Below are 27,562 nucleotides of genomic sequence, written 5' to 3'. Positions count from 1 at the left end.
CCTAACCTATTAAACCTTTCTCTGTAACTGAGTTTCTCAAGTCCCGGCAACATCCTTGTAAACCTTCTCTGCACTCTTTCAACCTTATTTATATCCTTCCTGTAATTTGGTGACCAAAATTGAACACAATACTCCAGATTCAGCCTCACCAATGCCTTATACAACCTCATCATAACATTCCAGCTCTTATACTCAATACTTTGATTAATAAAGGCCAATGTACCAAAAGCTCTCTTTATGACCCTATCTACCTGTGACGCCACTTTTAGGGAATTTTGTATCTGTATTCCCAGATCCCTCTGTTCTACTGCACTCCTCAGTGCCTTACCATTAACCCTGTATGTTCTACCTTGGTTTGTCCTTCCAACGTGCAATACCTTACACTTGTCTGTATTAAACTCCATCTGCCATTTTTCAGCCCATTTTTCCAACTGGTCCAAGTCCCTCTGCAGGCTCTGAAAACCTTCCTCACTGTCTACTACACCTCCAATCTTTGTATCATCAGCAAATTTGCTGATCCAATTTACCACATTATCATCCAGATCATTGATATAGATGACAAATAACAATGGACCCAGCACTGATCCCTGTGGCACACCACTAGTGGCCTGTGGCCTCCACTCGGAGAAGCAATTCTCTACTACCACTCTTTGGCTTCTTCTATTGAGCCAATGTCTAATCCAATTTACCACCTCTCCATGTATACCTAGCGACTGAATTTTCCAAACTAACCTCCCATGCGGGACCTTGTCAAAGGCCTTACTGAAGTCCATGTAGACAATATCCACTGCCTTCCCTTCATCCACCTTCCTGGTAACCTCCTCGAAAAACTCCAATAGATTGGTCAAACATGACCTACCACGCATAAAGCCATGTTGACTCTCCCTAATAAGTCCCAGACTATCCAAATGCTTGTAGATTCTGTCTCTTAGTACTCCCTCCAATAACTTACCTACTACCGACGTTAAACTTACTGGCCTATAATTTCCCTGATTACTTTTCGATCCTTTTTTAAACAACGGAACAACATGAACCACTCTCCAATCCTCCGGCACCTAACCTGTAGACAGCGACATTTTAAATATTTCTGCCAGGGCCCCTGCAATTTCAACACTAGTCTCCTTCAAGGTCCCAGGGAACACCCTGTCAGGTCCCAGGGATTTATCCACTTTAATTTTCCTCGAGACAGCAAGGACCTCCTCCTTTTCGATCTGTACAGTTTCCATGATCTCACTACTTGTTTCCTTAATTCCATAGACTTCATGCCAGTTTCCTTAGTAAATACAGACGCAAAAAACCTATTTAAGATCTCCCCCATTTCCTTTGGTTCCGCACATAGCCGTCCACTCTGATCTTCAAGAGGACCAATTTTATCCCTTACAATCCTTTTGCTCTTAATATACCTGTAAAAGCTCTTTGGATTATCCTTCACTTTGACTGCCAAGGTAACCTCAAGTCTTCCCTTAGCCCTCCTGATTTCTTTCTTAAGTATTTTCTTGCATTTCTTATACTCCTCAAGCACCTTATTTACTCCCTGTTTCCTATACATGTCATACAACTCCCTCTTCTTCTTTATCAGAGTTGCAATATCCCTTGAGAACCAAGGTTCCTTATTCCTATTCACTTTGCCTTTAATCCTGACAGGAACATACAAACTCGGCACTCTCAAAATTTCTCCTTTGAAGGCTTCCCACCTACCGATCACATCTTTGCCAGAGAACAACCTGTCCCAATCCACGCTTTTTAGATCCTTTCTCATTTCTTCAAATTTGGCCTTCTTCCAGTTCAGAACCTCAACCCTAGGACCAGATCTATCCTTGTCCATGATCAAGTTGAAACCAATGGTGTTATGATCACTGGAACCAAAGTGCCCCCCTACACATTCTTCCGTCACTTGTCCTAACTCATTTCCTAACGGGAGATCCAATATTGCATCCCCTCTAGTTGGTCCCTCTATATATTGATTTAGAAAACTTTCCTGAACACATTTTACAAACTCTAAACTATCTAGACCCCTAACAGTATGGGAGTCCCAATCAATATATGGAAAATTAAAATCCCCTGCCACCACAACTTCATGTTTCCTGCAGTTGCCTGCTATCTCTCTGCAGATTTGCTCTTCCAATTCTCGTTGACTACTGGATGGTCTGTAATACAATCCCACTAATGTGGCCACACCTTTCCTGTTTCTCAGCTCCACCCATAAGGACTCTGTAGACAAGCCCTCTAATCTGTCCTGCCTGAGCACTGCTGTAATATTTTCCCTAACAAGCAATGCTACTCCCCCACTTTTCATTCCTGTGCCTCGATCACATCTGAAACATCGGAACCCTGGAATATTAAGCTGCCAGTCCTGCCTGTCCTGTAGCCAAGTTTCACTAATTGCTATAACATCATAATTCCATGTGTCAATCCACGCCCTCAACTCATCCGCCTTCCCCGCAATACTCCTAGCATTGATATACACCTCAGAAGATTTTTACCACCACTCACAACCTTTCTATTAGTGGATTTGCTTGAACTTTTAACATCATTTATTTTCACCCCAGCCACACTGTCAGCTCTGGCACTCTGGTTCCCATCCCCCTGCAAATCTAGTTTAAAGCCTCCCCAATAGCACTAACAAACCTCCCCGAAAGGATATTGGTCCCCCTGTAGTTCAAGTGTAACCCGTCTCTCTTGTACAGGTCCCACCTGCCCCAGAAGAGGTTCCAATGATCCTGAAATCTGAAACCCTGCCCCCTGCACCAGCTCCTCAGCCACTTGTTCATCCTCCAGAGCATCCTATTCTTACCCTCACTGGCACGTAGCACAGGTAGCAAACCTTCTGAGAGTCTTGCAGGAGGACTCCTAATTCCCTTTGCACCTCTGATGTTTGAACCTTCTCCTCATTTAGATAATTCACACAATTGTTCCTTTGAAAAAGATGCATTATCATACATTTCCAAACTGTATTCCATCTGCCACTTTTTTTTGCCCGTTTTTCCAATTTGTCTAAATCCTGCTGCAATCGCATTGAGCTGAATGGTCTAATTCTGCCCCTATGTCTTATGGACTTCCCACATTCTATAGACGGGATTAACTGGTCACACAGAGGGCACAGCCTCATTGAGCAATAAGGCACTTTTACCATGCTGTTTCTGTGAATAAAAGTTCCAAGCAATTGGAATTGGTTTATCATTGTCTTGTGTACTGAGGTACAGTGAAAAACTTGTCCTGCATACAGTTTTATGGAGATTAAATCAGCATGGTCGCATAACATTCCAAAAATGTACGGAATAGGGTTACTGACTCGTGGACATGCGATGTTGGCACCGGAAACATTGCAACACTTGTTGGCTGCCCCATCGCACATTCTCCGACTTTGTTGGTCACTGACGCAAACACCTTTCACTGTATGTTTTGACATTTTAATGTACATGTGACAAGTAACACAAATCTTAATCTTAAAAATTGATGTACATGTGGCAAATCTGAATCTTAGTAATATATCCAAATCGATAATCTGGCAGCCTTTGCATTTCCAAATGTTGTGGACTATCAGAAGATTTTTAAAAATTATTATTTCACAGTTTTTACATACCAGACAGTAAGCAGTATATTTTCCTGTGACTTTAGAAGTGGGAACAGAAGTATTGGAGACTCTGTCTCTTGCCATAAGCCTGATTCGTGGTCTTCTGGACCCATTCCTAGCTCTGGCCACACTGCTGGCCCACAATTCATACCCTGGCTCTGCCTGCACACTGGAGCCTCAGCTCACACTCAGGACTAAAGAGTGAGGCAGGTGCCAGGCAGCTGGGGTTTCTGAATAGTCAGGTAATCAGGGTTTGCCTCTCTTCATGCCTCTTTCCATTTCTCCGTCTTCTCTAACTGCATCACTCTCTCTCTCTCTCTCCAGCTGTTTCTGTGGCCCAGTGATATGTGGACCTATCGGAACAAGCAGGTGAGGTTCCCACTCGGAGCAGACATGGAAACAACATTCAACTCGAAATTGGGTTCAAACACATGCACACAACCACACATACATGTGCATTCAGCACCCCCCACACACACACACACACATTCACAGCTCCACATACACCCACAATGGGTAAACTCAATTACAAATACCAAGCACACATTTTTAACACAACTTGTACACCCATAGACATCCCCACCCACATACATAAGCATTGGGTGTGTGCATGCATTTATTAGTGTGTGTGTGTGTGTGTTTGTGTGTGTAGTGTGTGCATGTGTGTGATGGTTAAGGTGGCTAAGGTGGCCAATAGCCAAAAAGTCTGCAGGTGTGCACCCACCTTCCCACTCACCTGGCCTCACCAATCACCTGCCAGCTTGTAGTCTTCCACCCCACCTTCCTCCACCTTATTTTGTCTTTTCCCACTTCCTTTCCAATCCTGATGAAGGGTCTCATCCCAAAACGTTGACTCTTTATTCCCCTCCATAGATGCTGCCTGACCTGCCGAGTTCCTCCAGCATTTTGCGTGTGTTGCTCTGGATTTCCAGCATCTGCAGATCACTTGTGTTTATGATGTTTTGTTTTTATCGCTCACAGATGCGTTTCTTGTCAGCTTTCTCCCGCCTTGATAACATTGAAGAAATGTCCTCCCGCTGCTGGAAGGTCGGCCACTATTTAGAATCACAGAGAACATTGTGTGTCCCTGAGTTGTGCAGTCGGTCAAATCTCTCTTCACGTGTCTGTACCCTGACATTTTAAAGTGTGTGACTTTAGTCAGGTGTCCTGACATTGAGACTTGGCAATGAATGAATCTACAAATAAAAAACTATAAAAAGTTCCAGGCATGTGGGTATTCAATAAAAGAAACTGCACACAACACACATTCTGTGGGACAGAGAGCCCAGTCATGCAAATTGCAATTACTGGTGATAACACACATCCACCGTAATACTCCAAGCTCAAGGGGCAATGTTGACACATCAAGCTACACAGAGCAACACTTGCAGAAAAACTTGATCAGTGGCAGATCTGTTAAGGACAGAGAGCAGGTGGAACAGCTCGAGGCCTGGTGTCAGGCAAATAACCTCTTCCTCAATGAATCAGAAACAGAATCTGGTTTAATACCACTGGGGTATTTTGTGAAATTGTTTTTGCAGCAGTGGTAATAAAAAAACATAAATTACAATAAGTGTATATAAAAATAGAAAATTAAATTAAATTTATTAGTGCAAAAAGAGAAGGGGAAAAAACTACAGATGTAGCTTTCATAAGTTCACTGTTCGTTCAGAAATCTAATGGCAGAGGGAAAGAAGCTGTTCCTGAAACATTGAGCATGTGTCTTCAGGCTTCTGTACTTCCTCCTTGATGGTAGCAATGAGAAGAGGGCATGTCCTGGCAGATGGGTATCCTTAATGATGGATGTCACCTTTTTGAGGCATCACGTTTGAAGGTGTCCTTAATGCTGGGGAGGCTGGTGGCCTTGATAGAGCTGGCTGAGTTGGCAACATTCTGCCACTTTTTCAAAACCTGTGCAGTGACCCCTCACCACACCAGATGGTGATGCAACCAGTCAGAATGCTCTCCATGGTACTGTACTCCTGGAAATCTGTGAGTGTCTTTGTTGACGTACAAATTCTCCTCAAACTCCTAATGAAATATAGCCAAAACAAAATGGTTATCGACTTCAGGAGAACTTGTACCACTCACACCCCTTTTTACACTCCTGGGAGTGTATATCTCATTCAACCTCTGATAGTCCCACAACTCATCTTACAATAAGGAAAGCTCACCAAAACCTTTACTTTCTGAGGAAGCTGAGGGAGATAGACTACACACATCAATACTCACTTTCTTCTACAGATGTGCAGTACAGAGCATCCTAACTAGCTGCATCACTGCCTGGTACAGAGACTGCAGTCCAGTGGACAGGAAGGCTCGAAAACAGGTAATCAAAACTGCCCAACGCATCACCGGCACCAGCCAACCCACCATCAAGCACATATAGGTGCCGGACAGAAAGATCAGCTATATCATGAAGGATCCCACCCAGTTCCTCCGTCTCCGCCGCATCTGCTCCGAGGATGAGGATTTCCATTCCAGGACATCTCAAATGTCCTCTTTCTTTAAGGACCGTGGTTTCCCTTCTACCGTCATCAATGATGCCCTCACCCCATCCTCCCGCAACTACAAAAGGGACAGAGTTGCCCTTGTCCTTACCTACCACCCCACCAGCCTCCGGATCCAGCACATTATCCTCCGCAACTTCCGCCACCTTCAACAGGACCCCACCACTAAGCACATCTTTCCCTCTCCACCCCTCTCCGCTTTCTGCAGGGATCGGTCCCTCCGCGACTCCCTTATCCGCATGTCCATCCCCACTGATCTCCAACCCGGCACTTATCCCTGTAAGTGCTACACCTGTCCCTACACCTCATCTCTTGCAACCATTCAGGGCCCCAAACACTCCTTCCAGGTGAGACAACACTTCACTTGTGAGTCTGTTGGGGTCATCTATTGCATCCGGTGCTCCTGGTGCGACCTCCTCTACATCGGTGAAACCCGATGCAGATTGGGGGACGGCTTCGTCGAGCACCTCCACCCCGTCCGCCACAACAGACAGGATCTCCCGGTAGCCACCCATTTCAACTCTGCTTCCCACTCCCATTCAGATATGTCCATACATGGCCTCCTCTACTGCCATGATGAGGCTAAACTCAGGTTGGAGGAGCAACAACTCATATACCGTCTAGGTAATCTCCAGCCCCTTAGTATGAACATAGAATTCTCCAACTTCTGATATTTCCCTCCCCCTCCCTTCCTCTATCCCTATTTCACTCTAGCCCCTCTCCCAGCTCCCTCATGGTTCCACCTCCTTCTTCTACTACCCATTGTTTTCAGGGCTATTACATCAATGCTTCCCCTCCCCCACCCCTTTGTCTTTCAAATTACTGGTCTATCAACTGACGCTATAAGCATTCTTCAAATCCTTCCCCATCTTTCATTCTTCAGTCCTGACGAAGGGTTCCGGCTTGAAATGTCAACTCATCATTTCTAACTGATGCTGCCCGACCTGCTGAGTTCATCCAGCGTACTGAAAGTGTTGCTTTGATCACAGCATCTGCAGATTATTTTGTACTTCCCACCCACCCTGCTCACAGACTGTTTGTCCCATTCCCATCAAGAAGGCTACAGGGCTACCAAACACAAAAACAGTTACTTTCCCCAAACGTAAGGCTGATCAACACAATGCAACCACCCCCCCCCCCCCCATTTATCATCACTTTATGGACATTTGTGTACAGAAGCTATCTTATGTATTTATATTTATTGTTTTTTATGATTGTGTTCTTTATTTTATTATTTTTTTAATGCTGCGTCGGATCCAGAGTAACAATTATTTTGTTCTCCTTTACTCTTGTGTACTGGAAATGACATTAAATCTTGAATCTTAGAGAAAAAGGTTGCTGACGTTTCAGGAAGGACTTTCATAGAGTGTTGGCAGATAGAGATAAAGTCCAACCACTGTGTCACGGTGCAAGAGACACAAGTTCAATCCCAACCTCGGATGCTGTTTGTGGGGAGTCTGCACAATCGCCTCACAACAACATGGAGTGCCCTTGGGTGTCCCGCTCCTCCCTCACGCCAGATATTTGGAGACTAATGAGTTAACTGGTCACTCTGAATTGCTGCATTGGTGGGTGGTGATACCTAGAGGCATTGTCGGCTACATGGAGAGCGTGGCATTAAAGCAAAGTGAGTAGTTGGTGAGCAGCATGGTCCTGCTGTCTGAAGGGTCTGCTTCCATGTTGTATCATTCAGTCCCTCAAGCCTGTCCTCCCATTCAATGTGATCACTACAGCACAGTACAGGCCCTTCAGCCCATCATGTTGTGCTGACCCTTTAACATATTCCAAGATCAATCTAACCCTTCCCCACCTCATAACCTGAAGGGGATCTACTTCCCTAAGAGACCAATTCATGATCTATGCTGGTGTCAACTCCTTTCCTGGGCCAGTTTTCCATTATTCTCTGTTGTTAAGATTGGATAGATTTATTATTGGATTGGTTGGCCTCTTCATACTCCTCCAATTTACACACCTATCCAAAGGATGAAAGTGAACTTGCATATACCTCTTCTGCTAGCAGCTTGTTCCACCCTCTCAGGGAAGTAGATCCCCTTCAGGTTATGAGGGAGGGAAGGATTAGATTGATCTTGGAATATGTTAAAGGGTTGGCACAACATGATGGTCTGAAGGGCCTGTACTGTGCTGTAGTGTTCTATGTTCCATATTCTGTCGTAGCTCATCGTCATAGTGTCATAGAAATACCTCTGTACTCTTTGGATTTTAGAAAAATGAGAGATGACCTTGCTTGTCTATAAAATCCTAGCGGGATTAACAGGTTCAAGTTGAAGTTTAGTTGTCATTCATCCTGTAGTACTTAAAGTTCTTACTATCTAGCAGGGTCTAACAGGACAGATGTTGAGATGTTTTCACTGTTGGTGGGGTCATGAGTAAAGGGAGTGGCTATTTAACACTAAGGTGTGTACAAATTTGCCCACTAAGGATATATAGAATATAATGCAGACAAGTGTGGGGTGCAGGACTTTGGGAGGACAAACCAGGATAGGCCTTACACAGGGAACAATAGGGCACTGAGGAGACTGGTAGAAAAGAAGGATCTGGGAATACAGATTCATAATTCCTTGAAAGCGTTGTTACAGGTAGATTGGGTCATAAGGAACGCTTTTGGCATGTTAATTAGAGTACTGAATTCAGGAATTGGGATTTTATGCTTAAATTGTATAAGACGTTGGTGAGGGCCTAATTTAGAATATTGCATGCAGTTCTGGTCACTTACCTATAGGAAAGATATCAATAAGATTGAAAGAGTACTGAGAAAATTTACAAGGCTGTTGCCCCAGACTTGAGGAACAGAGTTATAGGGTTTAACGGCCTGGAACATGCTGTACTGTTCTATGTTCTAATTCTCAACTAACTCTGGCTATTTATCTGATGAAGGAAACCATGTCTTTTTTGGCACAAGCTGAAGATTAAGAATACAACAACTTGAGTAACAACATGGACAAGACAAATATGATTGTGGACTTCAGGAAGGTGCAGGTTGACCACTGCCTACTGCAGATCAACAGCTCTTCCATGGAGAGAGTCAGGAGCACCAAGTTTCTTGGAGAGCACATCACAGATGATCTCACCTGGTCCCTTAACATCCACCACTTTGGTCAAGAAAGCACAGCAGCATCTCCAATGCCTGAGAAGATAAGAGGTGCGCAAGGCTTCTTGCAACCCTTCCCCCATTCTACCGGAGCACTATGGAGAGTGTTCTGACCAGCTGTTATCTGGTCTGATATGGGAATTGGAAGGCATGTGACCGCAAGACCCTGCAATAGATTTTGAGGGCTGCTGAGAGAATGATCGGGGTCTCTCTCCCCCCACCCCCACATCCAGGGCATACACCAAAATTGTTGCACTTGCAGAGCCCTCAGCATGATGGAGGACCACTTTCATCCATCCCACAAAAACAAGCACAGTCAGGCTTGTGAATGGCTTCTTCCCCCAGGCTATGAGACTTCTGAAGAGTCAAGTGGACATTATTTATGACAGCGCCAGAAGCATTATACAGTTGTTTATAACTGTATGGCATAAATGCACTTTATGTCAACTTGTACATCGACAGAATCTTCTAAAATCTGTTAATATTATTGTGTTAAATATTATTTAATGTGCTGTATGTGATAAACAGTATATACTGTGCTTTGCACCTACCTGTGTTTTCTCACAACCTACGAAGTCACTTTCAAGGACATTTCATCTTATGTACTCAATATTTTTGCTTATTTATTAATATTATTATTTCTTTTTGTGTTTGTACAGTCTGTTGTCATTTGCACATTGGTTGTTTGTTCATCCGTTGAGTGTGGTCTCTCATTGATTCTACTGTACTTCTTGTACTTACTGTGATTGCCTGCAAGAAAATGAATCTCAGGGTTGTATATGATGATATTGTGTTGGCGCGTGGCCAAGTGGTTAAGGTGTCGGTTTAGTGATCTGAAGGTCGCTAGTTCGAGCCTCAGCTGAGGCAGCGTGTTGTGTCCTTGACCAAGGCACTTAACCACACATTGCTCTGGTACGACACCGGTGCCAAGCTGTATCGGCCCTAATGCCCTTCCCTTGGACAACATTGGTGGCGTGGAGAGGGGAGACTTGCAGCATGGGCAACTGCCAGTCTTCCATACAACCTTGCCCAGGCCTGCGCCCTGGAAACCTTCCAAGGTGCAAATCCATGGTCTCATGAGACTAACAGATGCCTATATGGTGACATATATATACTTTGATAATAGATTTATTTTAAACTTTGAACCTTGGTCCCTGAGGAATGTTGTTTCATTTAGCTGTATGCATTTGTCCAATTGAATGACAAGAAACTTGAACTTGAACTTCCAAGAGCACCATAATCTTATCATAGTTTGGAGGCTTGCATGCTTCAATGACCTTGAGGGTTATGTTGGCTGAAGTCAGAGCTTTATACTTTAGCTCTTGGTAGAGCCACCCATGCCAAACAGGTCAAACGGAAGAAGCCAAAAAAAGAGTGGTCCACCATTAGGTGAATGTGAGTCTCTGCCACAATGGTACACAATTTGTTTGAACAGGCTGTTTCTGTTTAGGTGCTGCAATTTTATTCACATTCACTTTCATTCCTGACAACTCAAATTGTGTCTGACTCTGCTGTTTCCATTAATACAGCGATTTCAACAGCTCTTTTAAATGTAAGTTGTGCTTCAATTATGAACTATTTTTGAATGCTTTCTTTTAAGATTCCACAAACTAAACCATCTCTTAGTGTATCATTAAGCCCATTACTGAACTAACAATGCTCAATCTCTTCAATTCAGCCACGTATGCTGAAATGAACCCCTCTTTGTTTTGATTCCATTTATGAAACCTAAAGCATTCTGCAATCAACAATGGCTTTGGTTCTAAATATTCCTACATTACTTTGATAATATCAGGAAAGCCCATCTTTGGTTGGACCAGTCAAACTTCGAAGCAAACTTTAAACCCAATGCACTTAGCAAAATTGGCACTCACTTCTCATTGGTTACTTCATTTGCTTCAAAATACTATTCCAATAGCTCAGTATACATAAGCCAATTGTATAATCAAACCTGTCAGTCTTTCAATTTATGATATTTTTCTGATTATTATCACCCAGTACTCACTGTTTATAAGCTCTGAATTCTCCCATTTTCTGACTTTTTAAAAAAAACTCGATTATGTCTTGCCTTCCAATGAACACATGCTTTTTGTAACTTGATTGTTCCTTGCTGCGTTTTATTCTATTTGGAACGTGTCGCTGTACTTTAACAGGTCGATAGCCATGTTAGGCTCATTTTAAAAATACCTCATGGCAATGTTGTGTTTTGTAATTTCAAAACATTAAACTAACTCAAAAGAAGGTATGGGAGTCTGAAATACAGGAGTAGTTCAAGTTTACTTTCAGCAAGGCACACACTTATCATGTGGTAACATGAAGAAATACGCAGTTAAAGTGTTTTTCAATGTCTCCCAAAATTAATTATTTAAATGAGCAAGGATGCTTAATCAATCAATATACATACAAGATTATCCAAATATTAAACACATCAGAATAAGGTGGACTCTTGATCACACAACCTGTACTATGTGACTCCATGAGAACATAAACCATGTAGACGCCACAGCCAAGGAAGTTCACCAATGCCTCTACTTCCTCAGAGGGATAAAGAAATTTGGCATGTCCATAGAATTTTTAGTGATGCACCATAGTGATGCATGTTATGGCAAGTGCTCTGTACGTGACCACAAGAAACTGCAACGAGTTGTGGACACAGCTCAGCACATCATGGAAACCGGCCTCTCCTCTACGGACTCTGTCTAAACTCTCACTGCCTCAGTAAAGCATCCGACCCACCCTGGACATTCTCTGCACCCGATCAGGCTCAAGGACAGCTATTAACTCACTGTTATCAGACTCATGAATGGGCCTCTTGTACAATAAGGTAGTCTTTTGGTCTCACAATCTACCTTGCTACGATCTTGCACTTTATCGTTAACCTGCACCGCACTCTTTCAGTAGTTTTTACACTTTCTACTGTATTATTGTTCTTTAACTTTGTTCTACCTCTATACACTATGTAATGATTCAATCTATGTATGCAAGACAATAATACACGTGACGATAATAAACGAACACCAATATTAGCCCACTTATTTCCCTCCACTGGTAAAGCCCAACCTGCTGGTCACTTCCTCTGTATTTCACAGCGTTCTCATTCCTTTGCTTGTGTCTTTTTCTCTCTCTAAAATACTTGTTAGAGATAACAGACCGTACTGGTAGTGAGCAATTCTGGGACCCTTATCTAAGAAAGGATGTGCTGGCATTGAAGATGGTCCAGAGGAGGTTCACAAGAATAATTCCAGGAATGAAAGGGTTTATGTATGGGAGTGTTTGATGGCTCTGGGCCTGTACTTGCTGGACTTTAGAAGAATGTCGGGGGGGTGCGAGGAAGGTCTCATTGAATCATAAAAATATTAAAAAGTCTAGATAGAGTGAATGTGGAGAGAGTATTTCCTATAGTGTGAGTGTCTCGGACCAGAGGGAATAGCTTTGGAATAAAAGGATATCCCTTTAGAACGGAGATGAGGAGGAATTTCCTTAGCCAAAGGGTGGTGAATCTGTGCAACTCATTGCCATAGAAAGCTGAGGAAGGCAATTCATTGGTTATATTCAAAACGGAATTGATAGGTTCTTTATTACTTTGGGTATCAAAGAATATAAGTGTTATGTTTTGTAACTTCAAAACATTAAACTAATTCAAAGAAGAAATGTGGAGTTTGAAAATGTGGTGTAGTTAGAGGCATGCACATATCACGTGGTAGCATGATGGCGTAAGCAATTAATGTATTTTTACATATAGCCCATAATCAATAATTTAAATAAACAAGAATACTTAATCAACCAATATATATACAAGATTAGTCAAATACAGGAATATCAAATACGCAACTCCTCTCTGCTTAGCTATAAACTCCAGCTCAATATAGAATGCATCTCAACCATATACTCAGTATACTATATAACACAACAGACGTCCACAGCAGAGTAAGTTTGAAATTTTCCCATTCAGCCTTAAAGATTTCATTGCTGTGGAGAATTTCTTATTCTTGTGGGATAATATCTTTCCTGAGAAGGGGGATCACTCTGCTTGGCAGGTGAGACATGGCTGTGAAACAAACTCAGGTTCTGGGGCATCCTCCGTGGTGGTTGTAGGAGCTGACTCTGAGACTATAGGAAGTGGTTCTGACGGCTCAAGACAACTTTTTTTCTCCTTTTATTTCTCTGGATCTCCTTTGATCCCTTTCTTTTTTTTCTCACATTCCTTCTATCTTTCACTTTTTCTTGTTTACATTCTTTCACTCCATCTCTTCCCTCCTTTTTCTTCTTCTAGCTGGTGCACCTTAGATTAGATTAAATTATGAGGACACACAGTCCTTTTATTGTCATTTAGTAATGTATGCATTAAGAAATGATACAATGTTTCTCCAGAATGGTATCACAGAAACACAAGACAAACTGACAGAAAAACTGACAAAAACCACATAATTATAATATAGTTACAACAGTGCAAAGCAATACCGTAATTTGATAAGGAACAAACCATGGGCACGGTAAAAAGTCTCAAAGTCTCTTGAAAGTTCCATCATCTCACGCAGACGGTGAACCTCCAGCGCCGCAAACTTGCCGACGCAGCATCTGGAAGCACCCGACCACAGTCTGACTCCGAGTCCGTCTGAAAACTCCGAGCCTCCGACCAGCTCTCCGACACCGAGCACTACCTCTGCCAAGCGCTTTGACCTCGGCCCCGGCATAGGCAATAGGCAAAGCCGAGGATTTGGGGCCTTCCCCTCCGGAGATTCTCGATCACACAGTAGCAGCGACAATGAAGTGGGCATTTCAGAAGTTTCTCCAGGTGTTCCTCCGTGCTTCTCACAGCTGTCTCTATCAAATCAGGATTGTGCACAGCCCCTAGTTAACACATGATATCATTCGGAATGGCCGCGCGTGCTGCGTTGCACCGCCATCTTCTCCTTCCTCCTGGTCTTGGGAAGGTCCATTTAGTTTCTTGGAGTATTCCCTTATCAATCCTTCTATTACTCCCTTTACCATGTGAACTCTCCTCTTGGATTCATCATCCACAATATCATCTGACGAGTCCTCTGCTTCTGTATCTCCATTGACTCCTTTCCTTTAGACCTTCCATTCATCCAGCTGCGCTTTGATCTTTGCATCTACTTCTACAAGCAGGTTTTTGTCTCCCACTTGAAGTTCATGCAATAACCTTAATGCATGCAGAGTAGAGTCTGGTTCCTTACACTCACAAAAGCCGAATACTTGCAACTTTCCCGAATCTCCTTGAACTCTCTTACAGGTTAAAACATAGCCACATTTCGCAAGTAGCTGCCTGATTAACGTATCAGAAGCTTTCTCAGATATGTTGGCTACAAAAACTGTTGTAGTCAAACCACTGTTCTTGTCATTTCCACACTTCCTCTAAGCAGCACAGTCTTTCCTTGATCCAATATACTTTCCAACCAGAGTCACAGAGGTTGGCACCAACACCTGTTTGCCCTCTGTTGGGCAACAATTCATGGTATTTGGCATGGAGACCATTGTGGCATCATCCAGCCTTTCTTAATTCACTTTCAGATGGTCTCATTACAGGGAATGTGGCATGCAAATGGTGGATGGATCTCCAATCAAGTTGTAGTTGTCTCAGCCAATCACATCCTCATAATGCTGACCTTCCTGTTTTTACCGCTTGTTGGTTGTTGTATTTCACTGTTACAAATGTCATTCCCACAGGAGTTATCTTTTCGCAGGTTTAAGTGCTTAGTTGGATTATCTTTAAAACGTCATTCAAATTCACTTACAACAGGAATTCTGCAGATGCTGGAAATTCAAGCAACACACATCAAAGTTGCTGGTGAACGCAGCAGGCCTGACGAAGGGTCTCGGCCTGAAACGTCGACTGCATCTCTTCCTAGAGATGCTGCCTGGCCTGCTGCGTTCACCAGCAACTTTGATGTGTGTTGTTATTCAAATTCATTTTGTGGATTGACTGAAACAGCTGAACCAGTGTCTCATTCCATTGTAATTAATTTGCCATTCACTTCTGACATAAACAATATTGCTTGTCTCTCGCCAATTTTCACACTGTAAATCTTAAAGGCTACACAATCCTGTGTCATTCTCAACACTGTCAGATTTTTCATCAACAGCATGCTCTTTTTGAAACTGCAACTTGACTTTTTAGCATTTTCTCTTCCCTGTGCAGACCATTTATATTTGTCTGCCCGGCATGGTCTTAGTATATGACCTACTTTGTTGCATTTTCTACAAATTTTGACTTTAAATCTGCCTTTATTTGATGCACGTGAGCCCCTGTCACAACAGTAACACAATTTGTTCAGCCAAGCCAGTTTCTGCTTAGACGATGCAATTTTGTTCACTCTCACTTTCATTGCTGACTGTAACTCAATTGCGTCTTTCTCTGCAGTTTTCATTGAAACAGCGATTTCCACTGCTTGTTTGATTGTAAGCTGTGATTCAGTTATGAGCTGGTTTTGAATGCTTTCTTTTAAGATTCCACAAACTAAACAATCTAATTCATAGTGTATCATTAATGCCATTACCAAATTGACAATAGTCAAACTCTTCAATTCAGCCACAAACACTGAAATGGGCTCCCTCCCCTACCTTTTGATTCCGCATATGAAACCTAAAGTATTCTGCGATCATTAATGGGTTCGGCCTTAAGTGTTCCTTCATCACTTTTACAATAGCAGCAAAGGTCATTTCCGCAGGATTGGTTGGAGCAATTAAATTTTGAAGCAAACTGTATGCCTTCAAACATAATGCACTTAACAAAATTGGTACTTGTTTCTCATTGGTTATTTAATTTATTTCAAAATACTGTTCCAATAGTTCAGTATACACGAGTAAATTATTCTTTGTCTAATCAAACGTCAATCTTTCCGAGGTTGAGAGCCATTTCTAATCTTTTTAAAAAAATTATCTCCTGGTACTCGCCCTTCATGAACCCTGAATTCTTCGGTTTATGGCTTTTTAAAAACTTGGTGTCTCTTCACTTGTTGGGCTGCTTCTTTTATCCTCCACCATTCCTCACAAAGTTTTATTTTATTGCAAACTCCTTGCTCCACTTTAACAGGTTAGTAGTCATTTCAAGTGTTGGCGCGTGGCCAAGTGGTTAAGGCCATAAGACCATAAGATAAAGGAGCAGAAGTTGGCCATTCAGCCCGGCGAGTCTGCTCTGCCATTCTATCATGAGCTGATCCAATCTCCCATTTAGTCCCACTCCCCCGCCTTCTCATCATAACCTTTGATGCCCTGGCTACTCAGATACCTATCAATCTCTGCCTTAAATACACCCAATGACTTGACCTCCACTGCTGCCCGTGGCAACAAATTCCACAGATTCACCACCCTCTGACTAAAAAAATTTCTTCGCATCTCTCTTCTGAATGGGCTCCCTTCAATCCTTAATTCATGTCCTTTCGTACTAGACTCCCCCACCACAGGAAACAACTTTGCCACATCCACTCTGTCCATGCCTTTCAACATTCAAAATGTTTCTATGAGGTCCTCTTCTAAACTTCAAGGAGTACAATCCAAGAGTGGTCAAACGTTCCTCATATGTTAACCCTCTCATTCCCGGAATCATTCTAGTGAACCTTCTCTAACCCTCTCCAACGTCAGCACATCCTTTCTTAAATAAGGAGCCCAAAACTGCACACAGTACTCCAAGTGAGGTCTCACCAGCACCTTATAGAGCCTCAATATGATGGCGAAGATGGCGGTGCGATGCAGCTCGCAGCGGCCACTCCGGTGGTGATGTCTGTTATTTGTCAAGTAGGGTGCCGTGCACAATCCTCATTTGATGGAGACGGATGTGAGAGCATCTGGTGAAACTTCTGAAATGCCTGCTTCGCTGCTGCTGCTACTGTATGGTCCGAAATCTCCGGAGGGGAAGGCCCTGAGTCCTCAGCTTTGCTTGTTGCTCAGCAGCCGGGGCGGGGTCAAAGCGCTCGGCAGAGGATGGTGCTCGGTGTTGAAGGGCTGGTCGGAGGCTCGAAGTTTTCAGACGGACTCAGAGTCCGCTGCGGTCAGGTGCTTCCAATGGTGCTGCATCGGCAAGTTTGTGGTGCTTGGTGGTTCATGGCAGGGAAAGTTTCTCCCTTCTACCGTCTGTGTGAGATGATGAGGCTATAGGGACTTTGAGACTTTTTTTTACCGCGCTGATGGTCTGCTCTTTATCAAATTACGGTACTGCTTTGCACTATATCTTATAATTACGTGGTTTTGTCAGTTTTAGTCTTGGTTTGTCCTGTGTTTCTGGAGAAACATTGTATTATTTAATAATGCATGCATTTCTAAATGACAATAAATGAGGACTGAGTGTCCTCATAAACTAACATCACATCCCTGCTCCTATACTCTACTCCTCTAGAAATGAATGCCAACATTGCATTCACCTTCTTCACCACTGACTCAACCTGGAGATTAACCTTAAGAGTATCCTGCACGAGGACTCCCAAGTCCCGTTGCATTTCAGAACTTTGAATTCTCTCCCCGTTTAAATAATTGTCTGCCCATTTATTTCTTCTATCAAAGTGCATAACCACACACTTTCCAACATTGTATTTCATTTGCCAATTCTTTGCCCAGTCTCCCAATCTATCCAAGTCTCTCTGCAGACTCTCTGTTTCCTCAGCACTACTGGCCCCTCCACCTATCTTTGTATCATCAGCAAACTTAGCCACAAAGCCATCTATTCCATAATCCAAATCGTTGATGTACAGAGTAAAAAGAAGCGGCCCCAACACTGACCCCTGTGGAACACCACTGGTAACCGGCAGCTAACCAGAATGGGATCCCTTTATTCCCACTCTCTGTTTCCTGCCAATTAGTCAACACTCTATCCACATATGTAACTTCCCTGTAATTCCATGGGCTCTTACCTTATTTAGCAGCCTCATGTGCGGCACCTTGTCAAAGGCCTTCTGAAAATCCAAATACACAACATCCACTGCATCTCCCTTGTCTAGCCTACTTGTAATTTCCTCAAAAAATGGCAATAGGTTTGTCAGACAGGATTTTCCTTTAAGGAAACCATGCCAAGTTCTGCCTATCTTGTCATATGCCTCCAGGTACTCCATAATCTCATCCTTGACAATCGACTCCAACAACTTCCCAACCACCGATGTCAAGCTAACAGGTCAATAATTTCTTTTTTGCTTCCTTGCCCCCCTTTTTGAATAACGGAGTGACATTTGCAATCTTCCAGTCCTCCGGAACCATGCCAGAATCTATTGACTTTTGAAAGATCATTGCTAATGCCTCCGCAATCTCCACAGCTACTTCCTTCAGAACACAAGGGTGCATTCCATCTGGTCCAGGAGATTTATCTACCCTTAGACTATTCAGCTTCTGCGTACTTTCCCTGTTGTAATTGTGACTGTGCACAGTTCTCTTCCCTGACACCCTTGAGTATCCAGTATATCGCTGAAGTCTTCCTCAATGAAGACTGATGCAAAATACTCCTTCAGTTCCTCCGCCATCTCCTTATCTCCCATTACAATTTCTCCAGCATCATTTTCTATCAGTCCTATATCTACTCTCACCTCTCTTTTACTCCTTATATACTTGAAAAAGCTTTTAGTATTCTCTTTGATATTATTTGCTAGCTTCCTTTCATAGTTCATCTTTTCCCTCTTAATGACCTTCCTAGTTTCCTTTTGCAAGCTTTTAAAAACTTCCCAATCCTCTGTCTTCTCACTAATTTTTACTTCCTTGTATGCCCTCTCCTTTGCTTTAATTTTGGCTTTGGGTTTTCTTGTCAGCCACAGTTGCTTCCATTTTCCATTAGAAAATTTCTTCTTTTTGGGAATATATCCGTCTTGCACCTTCCTCACTTCTCGCATAAACTCCAGCCACTGCTGCTCTGCTGTCCTTCCTGCTAGTGTCCCTTTCCAGTCAACTTTGTCCAGTTCCTCTCTCATGCCACTGTAATTTCCTGTACTCCACTGAAATACCGATACATTGGATTTTGGCTTCTCATTCTCAAATTTCACAGTGAACTCAATCATGTTATGATCACTGCCTCCTAAGGGTTCCTTCACCTCAATCTCTCTAATCATCTCTGGTTCATTACACAATACCCAATCCAGTACAGCCAACCCCCTAGTGGGCTCAACAACAAGCTGTTCTAAAGAGCCATCTCGTAGACATTCTACAAATTCTCTCTCTTGAGATCCAGTGCCGACCCGATTTTCCCAATCCATTCGCATGTTAAAATCCCCCACAATTATCATAACACTGCCCTTCCGACTGCCTTTTCTATTTCCTGTTGTAATTTGTAGTCCATATCATGGCAGCTGTTAGGAGGCCTGTATATAACTGCCATCAGGGTCCTTTTACCCCTGCGATTTCTTAGCTCAACCCATAAAGATTCTGCACCTTCTGATCCTATGTCACCTCTTTCTAATGATTTAATATCATTTCTTACCAATAAACCCATGCCTCCCCCTCTGTCTACCTGCCTATCGTTCCGCTACACTGTGTATCCTTGGACGTTCAGCCCCCAGAGACAAGCATCCTTTAGCCACGTCTCAGTGATGGCCACAATATCATACCTGCCAATCTGTAGCTGTATGACAAGATCATCCACCTTATTCCTTATGCTGCTTGTATTTAAGTATAACACCTTAAGTCCAGTATCTGGTACTTTTTGCTTTGATTGCACTGCAATTCATCCCAATGGCTGCAAATTTGCCTCATCCCCTGCCTGCCCTTCCTGACATCTTTACTGCTCACTATCTTTGATTTATTTCTGTTTTCCCCCTCCTCCACTCTATCATTCCGGTTCCCATCCCCCTGCCAAATTAGTTTAAACCCTCTGAAGGTCGCTAGCTCGAGCTTCAGCAGAGGCAGTGTGTTGTGTCCTTGAGCAAGGCACATAACCACACATTGCTCTGGTACGACACCGGTGCCAAGCTGTATCGGCCCTAGTGCCCTTCCCTTGGATGACATCGGTGGCGTGGAGAGGGGAGACTTGCAGCATGGGCAACTGCCGGTCTTCCATACAACCTTGCCCAGGCCTGTGCCCTGGAAACCTTCCAAGGCTCAAATCCATGGTGTCACGAGACTAATGGAAGCCTATATAAAAAAAATCATTTCAAATTTGTTCTAAAAATACCTTGTCTCCAACGTTATGTTTTGTAACTTCAAAACATTAAACTAATTCAAAGAAGCCACGGGAATCTGAAAATATGTGTGTAGTTCAAGCTTACTTCGAGCAAGCTGTGCACATATCATGTGGTAGCATGATGACATATGCACATAACATATTTTTACATGTAACCCATAATTAATTACTTAAATGAACAAGAATTCTTAATCAACCTCTCTATCTTGATTATTCAAATATTGAAATATCAAATACACAACAATGGGGAGAAGGCAAAAGAATGGAACTGAGAAGGCCCATTCTGCTTCTCTGTCTTCTGGTCTTATACCCTGAAGCCACAACTCTTCTGTTCTTTTCTTCATAGCTTTTTCCATCAACCTATAAATCAGATGGTTTAATCTACATTTTATCCCCGGAGCAATATTAGCCTCATCCTGTCAGTCATACCCCTTTGGTCTGATTCTCCTTCATTCACCATCTGCAACTTCTAACTAACTTGCTTTCTCTCTAAAGAGATTCTGCAGATGCTAGAAGTCCAGAGCAACACACACAGAGTGCTGGAGGAACTCAGCGGGTCAGGCATTTGATGTTTTGGGCTGAGATCCTTTAGCTGGACTGTAAAGGAAAGAGGAAGAAGCTGGAGTGTGGGGTGGGGGAGGTGCATAAGCTGACGAGTGATAGGTGAGACCAAGTGAGGGGGAAAGTGAGTATGTGGAGGATGGGTGAGGTAAGAATCTGGGAGAAGTGAAAATGTAAAGGGCTGGAGAAGAAGGAATGTGATAGGAGAGGAGAGAGGAGAGGAGAGAGGAGAGGAGAGAGAAGAGGAGAGGAGAGAGGAGAGGAGATGGGAGAAAGGGAAAAAGATGAGGAACCAGAGAGTGGTGAAGGTAAAACATGATTTGTCCATAATTCCATTGCTGTTTGAGTGGGGAGGTCTCACTTTCTGTGGAATGACTGCTGGGTTTACATCGAGTACAACTACACTTATCCTTGTGCCAGCTGAGTAGCAACAATATTCCCAACTGAAAGACCCTTCTTTTGGTAAGAAAATATAATTGCGTGTAGACACAAGAGATTCTGCAAATGCTGGAACTCTAGAACATCGCACACAAAATGCTGGAGGAACTCAGCGGTTCAGACAGCATCTATGGAAAGGAGTTAATGGGTGACAATTTGGGCTGAGACCCTTCACTGGGCTAACAGGACTCTTCTTCTAGCTTCTGCACCCTTCTTTTCCAATCCTGAAGAAAGGTCTCACCCGAAACATCAATTGTTTGCTCCTCAAAATGCTGGAGGAACTCAGAGAGTGTCAGGTAGCATCAATGGAGGGGAATAAACAGTTGATGTTTTGGGTTGAAACCTTTCATCAGGACTGGAAAGGAAGGGGAAATACACCAGAATAAGAAGGTGGGGTAGGGGAAGGAAGACAAGGTAGATAGATAAAGCCAGGTGAGTGGAGGAGGGGAGGATGAAGTGAGAAGCCGAGAGGTGTGAGGTTGGAAAAAGTAGAGTCGAAGAAGGAATCTGATAGAAGAGTGGATCATGAGAGGAAGGGCAGGAGAGGGGCACCAAAGAGGTCTAGTGTTTTGTATATAATTCCTTGATCAATTGCCTGTGCCTCATTTGCTGATATTCAGCAGTTCCTGATATTCCATTCCCTGAACTAAAAACAGAAACGTGTGGAAATACTCCACAGGTCAGGATGAATCTTGAGGGCTGAAGTCATATTCAAAATTGCACTTATTGTCATGTGCACAAGTGCAGTGAAAAACTAATTTGCAGCAGCATCACAGGCACACCTAAAAATTAAATTTAAAGATTAGCTTTATTTGTCATGTATAGAGCTCTTGCAGCTAATAAAGTAGCCATTAAGCGTATGTTTGTGGTCTTCTGCTGCTGTAGCCCATCCTCTTCAAAGTTCAACATGATGTGCATCCAGAGATGAACTGGCATGGCTAACTTCACTCAGCCCAACGCTGAACTGAGTCCACAACCCAGCAACTCACTTTGAAGGATTGTGCCACTCAGGTTCTGTTGTCTTTTGCATATTGGTTGCCTGCCTGTTTCTGTTGTATTGAGTTTTTCAGTGATTCTATTGTGCTTCTTTGTATTTACTGTGAATGCCCACAGGATTGTAAATGGTGACATATATGTACTGCCATTCTCCTCTGACCTCTCTCATTAGCAAAGTGCTTTCTCCGAGAACTACCTCTCACTGGATGTCATTTTTGTTTTTCACATCTTTCTCTGTAAACTCTTAGAGACTGTTGTGTGAGAAAATAATAGGAGATCAGCAATTTCTGAGATACTCAAACCACCCCATCTGGCACCAACAATCATTCCATGGTCAAAGTCACTTAGACCATATTTCTTCTGCATTCTGATGTTTGGTTTGAACGACAACTGAACCTCTTGACCATGTCTACATGCTTTTATGTATTGAAAACATAAAGGCATAATTATGTTTTCAAATATAATTATATATTTGTAGTAAAGAGCAGGTATACATATGCACCTAACAAAGTGGCCACTGAGTGTTTATCGAAACCATGAAAATGCATTATTTGTATCAACAGCCAACACACTGCAAGGATTGTGCTGGGGCAGTCTGCAAGTGTTCCCATGCACAGCATGCGCACAAATTACTAACCCTAACCCATATGTCTTTGCAATGTGGGAAAAACACAGAGCACAGGCAAACATGAGAGAACATACCATCTCCTTAAGGAAGTGGTGGGAACTAAACACTGATCGGTGATCGCTAGTGACAACTTCGCTACTGTGCTATCCCTAGCATCTGAAACACAATACTGACAAGCAAAACCAAAAAGTAAACATAAATCATTAACATTTTTTACAAAAAAACCACAACTCAAACAAAGATAAACACTTTAGTACAAAGTGATCAAAATGGCCATTGTGTTGTTATAGAAGGTTGCAACTAGGGTTCTGAATCCGAATGGTTGAGGGAAGTAGCTGTTCTAGAACCAGCTGCACATACGTAGCTACTGTGGACAGTGCTAAGAGCATCAAGTCTCTTGGAATGCACACAACGAGTGATCTCACCTGGTCCCTCAATACATCCTTGTTGATCACAAAAGTACATCAGCGTACCTACTCCTTCAGGGAGTAGAGGTTGGTTTGGCTCCACCTCATATTTACTAATTTTTACAGGAGCGCCAACGAGAGTGTCCTCACCAGTGCATCACCGTCTGATATAGGAATTGCAAGGCATCTGAACGCAAGTCCCAATAAACTGCAGTCCCAAGGACTGCAGAGAGGATCATCGGGGTCTCTCTTCCACCCATTATTAGGAGTGGAAGAGAGACCCTGAGTACTGCGGGGTACTGCGCCCGCAGGGTCCTTAGCATTTTCAATGATCTCTCCCATCTGACCTCTACCAGCAGACAGGAGGTACCGTAGCATTAGGACAAGGACTGTTAGGATGGGAACAGCTTCTTCCTCCAGACCATGACATTACTGAACTCTCTGCTGCCACGTTATTATAACTTAATTTATTTCTGGTGATATTACTTTATGTGATATGTGTGTGAATTATATGTACTGTGTTGTGCACCTTGGTCTGGAGTAGTGGTTCCCAACCTGCAGATCCTCTCAGTTAATGGCAGGGATCCATGGCATAAAAAAGGTTGGGAACTCCTGGTTTGGAGGGATGATGTCTTGTTTGGCAGTACATATTTGTATGGTTGAATGACAATAAACTTGAACTTGAGTTGGTGTGAGACTTCAAGCTCCTGTACCTCTTGCCCGATGGTAGCTGTGACAAGATGGCATGGCAGGCATGGTGGAGATCGTTGATTTTAGATGCTGCCTTCTCGAGGCAGTGTCTCCAGTAGATACGACCAATGATGGGGCGGGATGCGTCAGAGATGCTTTGGGCAGAGTTCACTCCACAGCTTTTTACATTCCTGCACACCTGAATCGCTCTACTAGACCATGATGCAACCGGTCAGGATACCTTCAACAGTAACAATGTGGATAAATGTGAGGTTATCCACTTTGGTGGCAATAACAGGAAAACAGATTATTATCTGAATGGTGGCCGATTAGGAAAAGGGGAGGTGCAACGAGACTTGGGTGTCATTATACACCAGTCATTGGAAGTGGGCATGCAGGTACAGCAGGCGGTGAAAAAGGCGAATGGTATGCTGGCATTTATAGCAAGAGGATTCGAGTACAGGAGCAGGGAGGTACTACTGCAGTTGTACAAGGCCTTGGTGAAACCACACCTGGAGTATTGTGTGCAGTTTTGGTCCCTAATCTGAGGAAAGACATCCTTGCCATAGAAGGAGTACAAAGAAGGTTCACCAGATTGATTCCTGGGATGGCAGAACTTTCATATGATGAAAGACTGGAAGAACTAGGCTTATACTCGTTGGAATTTAGAAGATTGAGAGGGGATCTGATTGAAACGTATAAAATCCTAAAGGGATTGGACAGGCTAGATGCAGGAAGATTGTTCCCGATGTTGGGGAAGTCCAGAACGAAGGGTCACAGCTTGAGGATAAAGGGGAAGCCTTTTAGGACCGAGATTAGGAAAAACTTCTTCACACAGAGAGTGGTGAATCTGTGGAATTCTCTGCCACAGGAAGCAGTTGAGGCCAGTTCATTGGCTATATTTAAGAGGGATTTAGATATGGCCCTTGTGGCTAAAGGGATCAGGGGGTATGGAGGGAAGGCTGGTACAGGGCTCTGAGTTGGATGATCAGCCATGATCATACTGAATGGCAGTGCAGGCTCGAAGGGCCGAATGGCCTACTCCTGCACCTATTTTCTATGACAAAGTCATGCTGACTACCCCTAATCAGATTATATCTCTCCAAAGGAACAGAGGAATTTTAGGGTCTACTTCCGACATGCCTCACAATTGTCATTCAGGATGATAGGGTAGTTTAGAAGGTGCGTTGGTGCTCATTCGTCTGGACTGAGTTCAAGAGCTCCAAGGTAATATTGCAGCTGTGTAGAACCCTGGTTAGATCACACTTCAGTTCTGGTCACTTCATTATAGGGACTATGTGGAAGCTTTTTCTAAAGTGCAGAGGAGATTTACCAAGATGCTGCCTGGATTAGAGAGCCTGTCTTATGAGGAAAGGGTGAGTGAGCTAGGGCTTTTCCCTTTGAGGTGAAGAAGGATGAAAGGTGACTTGATAGAGAGGTGTACAAGATGATAAGAAGATTGGATAGAGTGGACAGCCAGAGACTTTTACCCAGTGCTGAGAAGGCTAATATGAGGCCGAATAATTTTAAGGTGAATGGTGGAAAATATTGGGGGTATCTCAGAGGAAAGAATTTTTACACAGGATGTGGTGGGTGCCAGGTGTAGTGGTAGAGGGAGAATTTCTTTAGCCAGAGGGAGGTGAATCTGTGGAATTCATTGCCACATGGCTGTGGAGGCCAAGCCATTGGGTATATTTAAAGCAAAGATTGATGGGTTCTTGATTAGTCAGGGTGTCAAAGGTTACAGGGAACAAGCAGGAGAATGGCATTGAGAAGGAAATCAATGGGATGATGGAATGGTGGAGCAGATTCAATGGGCCAAATGGCATAATTCCGCTCCTTTGTTTCATGGTCTTATTACTCCCTGAATGTCCCATTCCCTGATCTCCTGTGTCATTCCAAAATCCAGCAGGTCGGGCAACATCTCTGGAGAGGAGTAAACAGTCAAGACCCTTCATCAGGACTAGAAAGGAAGGGAAAGAAGTCAGAATAAGAAGATGGGGGGAGGGGAAGGAGTACAAGTTGGCAGGTGGGAGGTGACACCAGGTGAGGGTGAGGGTGAAGGTGAGTGGGTGGGGAAGGGGGAGACAGAGTAAAAAGCTGGGAGGTGATTGATAGGTGGTAAAGGACTGAAGAAGAAGGAATCTGATAGGAGAAGACAGTGGCCCATGGGAGAAAGGGAAGGAAGAGGGGCACCAGGGGTAGAGGAAATTAGAGAAATTGATGTTCATGCCATCAGGTTGGGGTCTACCCAACATCCATATCCATTACAGCCAGTAAAACATGACACATCACTTGTAATTTGTCTAATCCATGCAACACCCACGAAATGCTAGAGGAACCTAGCAGGTCAGGCAGCATCTCTGGAGAAGAATAAACAGTAAAAGGTTCATACAGTACAACATGAGGATGATAGTGGTGCCAAACTTTCTGGCTTCAGCCTCCTTCCTTTCCAGTCCCAATAAAGTGCCTCAGCCTGAAATGTCTGTTCATTCCTATCCGTAGATGCTGCCTGACCTACTGAGTTCCTCCAGCATTTTGTGTGCGCCAAAGTGCAAAACACATTGTCAACAACAGATAGCACAGAGCACAAATAGGGAAAAAAGCATTCCCTAATGTCCCATTCCCTGTTCCACTACCCATTCCCTCATGCCCCATTCCCTATTCCACTACCCATTCCCTGTTCTACTACCGATTCCCTCATGCCCCATTCCCTGTTCCACTACCCATTTTCTCATATCCCATTCCCTGTTCCACTACCCATTCCCTGTTCCAACTACCCATTCCCTGTTCCAACTACTAATTCCCTCATATCCCATTCCCTGTTCCACTACACATTCCCTCATGCCCCATTCCCTATTCCCCTACACATTCCCTGTTCCACTACCCATTCCCTCATGCCCCTTTCCCTGTTCCACTACCCATTCCCTGTTCTACAGCCCATCCCCTGTTCCACTATTCCCTATTCCCCTACCCATTCCCAGTTTCACTACCCATTCCCTAATGTCCCAGTCCCTGTTCCACTACCTATTCCCTCATGTCCCATTCTCTGTTCCACTAGCCATTCCCTCATGTCCCATTCTCTGTTCCACTAGCCATTCCCTATTCCACTACCCACCCTCATGCCCCATTCCCTGTTCCTTTACCCATGCCCTCATGCCCCATTCCCTATTCCCCTACACATTCCCTATTCCACTACCCATTCTCTCATGCCCCATTCCCTGTTCCACTACCCACCTTCATGCCCCTTTCCCTGTTCCACTACCCATCCCCTAATGCCCCATTCCCTGTTCCACTACCCATTCCCTCATGCCCCATTCCCTGTTCCACTACCCACCCTCATGCCCCTTTCCCTGTTCCACTACCCATCCCCTAATGCCCCATTCCCTGTTCCACTAGCCATTCCCTCTTCCCCTACCCATTCCCTGCTCCACTACCCATTCCCTCATGCCTCATGCCCCATTCCCAGTTCCACTGCCCATTCCCTACCTTACCCCCACCGATGATCCTGCCACGTGGTCTGGCCGGATGTGTACAGA

The 27,562-nt window shown here is 43.7% G+C and overlaps 1 protein-coding gene and 1 long non-coding RNA gene across 2 annotated transcripts in view; one reads left to right on the top strand and one right to left on the bottom strand.

Moving 5' to 3' along the window:
* mybpha (myosin binding protein Ha) overlaps positions 1-4,778 on the top strand; it is a 71,870-nt gene extending 67,092 nt beyond the window's left edge. Inside the window, exons 10-11 of the mRNA XM_072277736.1 lie at positions 3,899-3,943; positions 4,556-4,778. Of these exons, the coding sequence (XP_072133837.1) occupies positions 3,899-3,918 (20 nt within the window). The 3' untranslated portion in view covers positions 3,919-3,943; positions 4,556-4,778. The remainder of the gene's footprint in view (positions 1-3,898; positions 3,944-4,555) is intronic.
* A 203-nt stretch (positions 4,779-4,981) lies between these two features.
* LOC140209886 (uncharacterized) lies at positions 4,982-27,543 on the bottom strand. The gene is made up of 3 exons (XR_011889090.1): positions 27,518-27,543; positions 24,047-24,264; positions 4,982-5,605 (listed from the first exon to the last, which is right to left on the bottom strand). It is a non-coding gene; the product is annotated as an uncharacterized lncRNA (long non-coding RNA).
* Between the last annotated feature and the right edge of the window lie 19 nt (positions 27,544-27,562).

Source organism: Mobula birostris, chromosome 14, assembly GCF_030028105.1.
Source record: "Mobula birostris isolate sMobBir1 chromosome 14, sMobBir1.hap1, whole genome shotgun sequence".
Classification (NCBI taxonomy): Eukaryota; Metazoa; Chordata; class Chondrichthyes; order Myliobatiformes; family Myliobatidae; genus Mobula; species Mobula birostris.
The sequence above is the reverse complement of the archived record's forward strand: the minus strand, read 5'-3'. Positions and strand labels throughout refer to the sequence as shown.